This window comes from Pollachius pollachius (genome assembly GCF_949987615.1).
Source record: "Pollachius pollachius genome assembly, chromosome: 4".
Classification (NCBI taxonomy): domain Eukaryota; kingdom Metazoa; phylum Chordata; class Actinopteri; order Gadiformes; family Gadidae; genus Pollachius; species Pollachius pollachius.
The window spans coordinates 7119030-7126529 of NC_136937.1; the positions used below are offsets into that span (position 1 = coordinate 7119030).

The following is a 7500-nucleotide window of genomic DNA, read 5'->3' on the forward strand; positions in this document are numbered from 1 at the left end:
ACCCACCCACAGTAGTTTCACCTACAGTGGCCCTAACAGACTACCAATCAGTTATCAATTAGGGACGAATTTATCCGACATCGAAGATAATCGCATTCTATTAATCTCTATACTATAATTGATCTGTGATTCGATGCCAAATGTGACATTCCAATTACATAGCGACAAGTCATTGGACCTCTATAAATAGAAACTCAGGATAACATAAGCAGAGGTGAACAAAGAGGTCCGTGTGTGTGGATGTTTGTGTCCATTCCGTCAGGCCATTTCCTTGGATGAGAAACCAGTCGTTCTACATACCTGTGTATGGAGTTATGCATGTTTTCATTGTTGATTGTGTTTTGTCTGCGGCAACCCAGCGCGTATTGCACTACGTTACATTCTTATCATGCCATTGAGGATCGGCGCCCAATGAAACCGTGCACTATATAGCATTCTCTGATCCTTATTTTAATCACAGAAAGTTATACAAAGACATAGACAAGATTTAATACCCTTTGTACAAGTAAATGTTGTGTGACACCTCGAGCCTGTTCAGCTGACAATTAGTTAATTGGCCACAACTGGATAGTTGGACATCACCATAATCATCATAACCTCACCTGAGCAAATCCGACAGTCGATGAGGATGTACCCGCAGCAAAGGTCACACCAGGTGGCCGCCTCTCCCGCCTCGAAGCAGTGCCCTTCGCCCGTCTCCTCCTTCACCCGGGGGTCCTTCTTGGGGGAGAAGATGGTCCTCACATCTGGATGGAGGACTCTTTTTCTGCTCCTGTGCGGCTGTCCTCCCGCTTGGCCGTTGACTTGCAGTTCCCCCGAGTACCGTGTTGCGTCCATGGGGTCGGATCTGCTCCGGGTGTGAGCGGCCGAGTAGACCGCCGACGAAGCGCGGCCGTCCGGGCTCTGCTTAGCGCGTTCCCCGCTCTCGCTCCACACCGCCTCGAGACTCCCGATGCTCCTGGGCTGCGGGGACGGATACCGCCGCATAGCCTTCACCTTCGCGCCCTTGGACATCCGCATCTTGGAGCTCGGCGGCGAAAGCATTTCCTCCGATGTGGTGGTCCCACTCACGCCGTCGTATCCCTTGGAAAAGCTGTCTAGCTCCGTCTGCCGGGTTGTTGATTTATGAACCATTCCCAGCACCGTTATCGGCGTTTCGAGCGAAAGGAAGCGCGTCGGGGAGTACTTCCCCACCTGGTGCATCACGGTCAACTTGGTTAACGCACGAAGAGTTCGCGCAGCTGCCGAGGGCTAAAATACACCTGTCTGCAATGGCGAACTTCAAGGAGGATTTCCAACTCGCTGTGAACTCGTCATTGTTGTTAAAGGATGACAGCATTTGAATAGTCAGAGTGTGTCAGAGTGTGTCTGTGTGTGTGTGTGTGTGTGTGTGTGTGTGTGTGTGTGTGTGTGTGTGTGTGTGTGTGTGTGTGTGTGTGTGTGTGTGTGTATGTGTGTCTTTAGCGCACCTCGATGTGTGGGAGGTAGCTCAGCAAAGGTATGTGGAAGAAACGGGTTGGATTTCATTCTCCGTGGGAGACGCAGCTCACCCTGTCCGTTGATACTGGCAACTATTTAGAGTTATGCTAAGGATTTTGAGAGATGTAAATCGTCCAATTCGCATACAGTTCATTAAGCACAACGATTAAAGCGAGCGAAACCACAGAAACCATTTTATTTTTACAAATTGGAACTGTTGCTTGACAAAATAGCTAATTGGATTTAATTTTACTCATCAGTTCTTGAAAGACAAATCCTGAATCAAAGTTCTTTATCTTACCATGGGATTGTCTGCTATGACCTAAACTCACCACTATTCGGCAGCATTCACTCATTCTGCAATCTAGTTTCCCCTCCAAAAACCATAGACATAATTGCAAAACTTGAAAACATGGATGGACCTTTATCAGGCCTGTTGTTGGCTAGATATAAGAATAATATCTGAAATTCCTGTGCTGATTAGTCCATAGTTTCAATCTGTGTCTAACGATATAAAACAGCTAAGCAAGTAACATATTCATAATTCCCAAAATGAAGGGTTTAGGTATCCACAAAACGGAATAATAAAGTCAGTCAAACAATTGTGATATTCCATAACTGATAAAAAATTGTAATGTGTGTAATGTGTACTTGTAATGTGAAGTTCAGTAGGCTATTATTAGCAACTGGTTTGGTTGTAATATAGCATATAATCCACTAGGGGGAAGTATCTACCAAAACTAGGCATGAAATGTACCTGAAGAACGCTCCATTACGATGAATGACGTTATACAAACCAGGGTGGATGGGGAGGATATTTTTAACGCCAAAATCTGAATGTTGACTCATTCTCATTTCTCCAAATTGTCTGCCTCCTCCGAGAAAACAACCGTATAATCAACGATGGTGATTTATTGTACACCACACATACAAATGATTGTGCTCTATGATTTGATAAAAATGATCTTGTTAAAAAATGGCGTGGGTTTTCCATTAATGAGCAGTTAGAATCACATTTCATAGTCATTAATCACGGACGAACCGAGGTGGGTAAATTTGAATTCTAGACTTTATGAACCAAAACCATTTACTGCTAAGCAGCATGGCCTGTAAGTTGCTGTCCATGACCTTCTTTGTGTACGTAACTTTCTCAGCTTGTTAACAGCACGCATCTCAGGTGAGTCAAATTCTGTGAGACTGGAGATGGATTATTTTGTTGAGAGAATTTTGACTGCTTTGAAAATACGAGTGAGACTCTAGGGCAAACCTTTTGATTTTCTTCAGGTTATTTTGTACATAGCTGAAGCAAAATTTGATCAAACCACACCCTGATCCGCAGTAACATACTGTAGAACTGGCGAGAGCTTCACAAGAGCTCTTTGTTGATATTCTTGATTTTAACATCATTGTACAGAAAAGTTTTCTCCCGGCATAAAATAAAACAAAAAAGAACTATGCCTCTGTGCATAAGTCATACCTTGTAGAAAGTGAAATAATCAAAGAAGTTAAAGTCGAGGGAAACTCAAGAGCCAATCAGCCCCTCCAATGAATCAGGAGCCACCACAAAATGGCCCCGCAAAGTCCAATCAGCACTTTATTTACCCAATTAAATAAATTCACACACGTATTTCAATATCCTCTCTCTCTCTCTCTCTCTCTCTCTCTCTCTCTCTGTCTCGCAGATATTGGATACATCAAAAGCACCTCACATCTTAACCATGGGAACCGCCCGCTAAAGAGGTTTTATGAAACAAAATGACTCAGTTTCACCCACATTTGCTTCTCGTGGTTCTATGGAAACCAGCTATCTGATTGGATGATTCCACCTACGGCCCTCAGGTGATCTGAGGTGAACTAAGGCAGCGTGTCCAGATTCTGGCGGCCATCATCAGAGCAGAAAAGGGCATCAAACAGACCCACAATCAAACAACATGCTGTCCAATCATTTCAGCTATGGCGCCATTTACCAGATGAGGATTGCTTTTAGCATATATGTGAATTTTTTATGATATTGTGTGTGTGTGTGTGTGTGTGTGTGTTTGTCTCATTGTGTTAATGTGTGCCTGTGTGTTAATGTATGTGTGAGTGCTCGCTCTTGTGTCTAAGTGTAAGTGTATGATAGTTTGTGTGTTGATGTGTTTTGGTGTGTGTGTTTGTGTGAGCGTGATTCTGTGTGTTAATGTATGTGCGAGTGCTTGTGTGCTTAAGTAAGTGTATGATAGTATGTGTGTTGATGTGTTTTGGTGTATGTGTGTGTGTGTGTGCGCATGTGTGTGTGTGTGTGTGTGTGTTCGAGTGTGCGATGGCAAGAGATCTTTGACGTCAATATTTTCAACACGAGAGACTTCTTCTGTGTTGCATTGAATATCTTGAAAAATAATACGGTAGTACCGAAGATAAAGCTTAAAATAATAAACAAATAAATCAATCAATCAATATCAATTAAGTCATAAGTGTGTCCCCGGATACAGCGACTGATGAGATATTCACAAATTAATGCCTACCGCTTGGCTCCATGGCAAATTGTAAGCAAATTACCTCGTTATCCTGTGGAAAAACCCATTCGTTATCCTAAATTAATGAGAAAACGATGCAGTCTTTACCCAACGCAGGAACCACAACATGTCCTTTAAGGGCTTCCCTACGCACGGCGCACCGTCAGACATGCTGGGGCCCCGAGACAGGCCCACCTGTTCGCAGGTCCTAACGGCCATTTCCCACAATGCCTTTCACCAGGGGCAGATGGCGGTGGCGATATTAGCGGCGGGAAACCGTGCTGGAGAGTGGAAGAGAGGCACGTGCTCGCAATGGGCCCTCGTATATCAATGGGATGACCATCATGAGGGTAATGACCCGTGGCTCTGACAGTTAAGATGTTCACTCCAGTGTGCGTGTGTGTGTGTGTGTACGTGTGTGTACGTGTGTGTGTGTGTGTGTGTGTGTGTGTGTGTGTGTGTGTGTGTGTGTACGTGTACGTGTGTGTGTGTGTTGGGTGGGGGGGGGGGGTAAATATGAGGAACTGGCACTTCTCCCGCCCACAAAACGTCCTTTATTACCCAGAGGTCTCCAATCTCTGACGAATGACCTCTGACCGCTCCATTGGTCCACCCCACTATGCCCCCCACCCCGAGAGGTAAAAAGAAAAAATGATAACCGCCGAATTACAACAGAAAAAAAAACGGAGGTTTGGTTGATACTCATCTACAGATCGTTTGGTAATCACTCTGCCACTTGAAGAGTGACCTTTTAGTGTCTTTGAGGCTATGCTAATCAAGACATGCAGCCCCCCCACACCTCCGAGGTCGAAACTAATGTCCCTCCCGTTGACTATCAGATTCTCTCCCATATGGTCCTTCACGGTTGGCCAGATCTTCCCATTCCCCCCCCCCCCCCCCCCCCCCCCCCCCCCCCGCCCCTCCTCACCACCCACACACACCACTGCCCCCCCCTTTATTTCCTGCTGTGGATCCCCTTTCTGACAGAGGGGCCGATTGAATAAATTCCATGTTGTCGCGTGCGATCCGGTAGGTAGGTAGTGGCCTGGAGCCAACGTGTGGCATTTCATTTCAACATCCTATACGACGTCAATGGTCCTCCAGAATGCATTCAATCACGACGCGTATACGTGTGATCACTTCACGGCGTATAATGTAAACCTATGGCATACCCACTATAAATAGACGGGGAGTCCCACGCCAACATACGTGCACGTACTCGTAAAGATGTAAGAGCGGAAGACACCGCTGAACCAGCCAGTCTCATGGCTGGTGGATTGGAAGCATCGCTGGAGGAACGAGAGAGAGACAGATATACATTATTCACCATGAAGTAATCATATATAATGTATATGTTACACTGTACAATGAACAATATATATATATATTGTACATTGTTGAGGCCGTACATGTTCTCTAGTCCTATTCAATGTGTCCTCACTTGTTATGTCTACAAATTATTATTATTTTTTTTATATCGTTAGCCTCATAGCATAATGCCTAAGTCATATTTTGGCCAAATTGTGATATCTGCCAACCCTACACTCCTAATGCTGCTGATTCACTGTGTCTCATTTGCTTCATCTATGTATTGGCTACATTTGGTCAAACTTACTGTGACAGTATAAATATTTCAGTGATTTTCTGAAAAAAAAAGAAATATGACTATTATGCTATGAGGCTAACGATATGCAACATGAAGTTGTATAGCATTTTTTTAAAATAATTTAGATAAAAAGCACAGGTAGACTGCTACATAAAGCCTGAACACAGCATTGCAGCAGATAGTACCCTGAGGAGGGAGGTATTCTCCGTTTGATCTGTATACAGTAGGGATGGGCAAAACGATTATTTTCCGGGAATCAGTTCTTTCAGTTCTGTTCAATAACATGATTCGTTCATTTGATTCTTTCGTTTGATTCATTCGTTAAGTCAGACGGTCTGTTACGTCATTTGCCAGGGAATTGGAAATTATGGAATAAATGTTAATCAACATGAATGTAGCCTACTACTAAATATTAAGCATATATATAAAGCACATAAGTGCCTTTTTTTCATAAATATCCTTAATACATAATGGGGTGCAGTAAGAATGAAATGGCGTCAGTGGCGCAAAACGTGGGTATGCAGTATATGCTGCGCATAGGGGCAGCATATAGATTTTTTGTATTTTCTATAGTTGGCTGCATTTCTGAATTATTTCTGCATTTCCTTAATGTTATGTAACATTTTAGAGGACTAACAGGCTAGAATAGGCGTCCTGTCTCATAAGATTCCATCCTAGCGCGGTGAGCGCTGAGCGAGCAGTTACTAGTAGTAGTGAGTTGTCGTCTTCGGATAAAAAGATTAAGTTTCATCTTTGTTCTAAACAGGCTTTCATCACACGTTTGAATGGAACATTTAAAAATATAGTATGCGACCGACCGCTCTGAAGCAGCCATCCGTTTCTCATGGTTGACAGCCGGGCCTGGCCATAATATAGTTATGTAGATCCTGGTGGTCTGCAGGTACACCTGAGGATTGCTGGCCACTTAACATCCAGATTCAGAAAGGGAATTCAAAATTAGCATATTAATAAGAAAATATTTTTTCTTACTATTTGCATGTGTTCATCATGGCCTTTGACCTTAATAAAGCCCCTCAATAGGGGGGCTTTAAAATACCACACACACACACACATACACACACACACACACACACACACACACACACGCTCTGAGCCACACACACATTGAGTCAATCTCCAAAACGGTCCGAGCTTACTCAGAACCATCGCTACACTTAATTTTTCCTCAATCTTCTGGGCTGCATCTGAATCAAACTACCCTTTACCAGACACACACAGACACAGACACATACACACACACACACACACTCACTTGCACACACTTGCACACATATGCAGAAAAAAGTCTTTGCTCCAGCAAAAAAAACTTTTGGTTTCATCATCCGATTTCCAACCATTCTCCCTCCCTCGCCAAATCTGTTTAGCCTATGGTTGGCTCCCTACCCACTCTCTCTTCTCTTACTTTATCTCGCGCTCTCGGGAGGGAGACCCCTGTTATGATTCTTAAATGACGGAGTGGATATAGCGCGGTGGGGGCCGCATCCCACGGCAACGGGAGGGCGGGAACAAAGCGGCTAATTGGAATCCTCTTGGAATTCCTCATCCCGTGCATAATGAAGAACACTGTTTTAGAGTACGCGGGAAAGCTTTTCCGAAAGGTCCACCCACCGACGGTTTTACCATTCCGCAGCCAATTAAACAAAGAAATATGAATATTTATTGAGGAGATTGTTAACTACTGTGTCAGAGAGCCTCACCTGTCGCGGGGGCGGCTCCGTCCCGCGAGCGTCGGATACCGAATGGAAGTGCAATCATGGCTTGGCTGCTGGTGCTGCCAGCTGATTAGATAATGCTCTGGAAAGGGTTTAAGCGCTGGTGCCTCACGCGCAATCAGACAAGGCAGTGGAAGATGCGTGCAGCTGTGTGGGGACATCGCCCCCCCCGGTGAGTCCTACCCAA

General features: G+C 44.5%; 1 protein-coding gene across 1 annotated transcript in view; it reads right to left on the minus strand.

Annotated features, from left to right (window-relative positions):
* Positions 1-2363, minus strand: part of rassf3 (Ras association domain family member 3) — a 53558-nt gene extending 51195 nt beyond the window's left edge. Inside the window, exon 1 of the mRNA XM_079735056.1 lies at positions 603-2363. Within this exon, the coding sequence (XP_079591182.1) occupies positions 603-1203 (601 nt within the window). The 5' untranslated portion in view covers positions 1204-2363. The remainder of the gene's footprint in view (positions 1-602) is intronic.
* Between the last annotated feature and the right edge of the window lie 5137 nt (positions 2364-7500).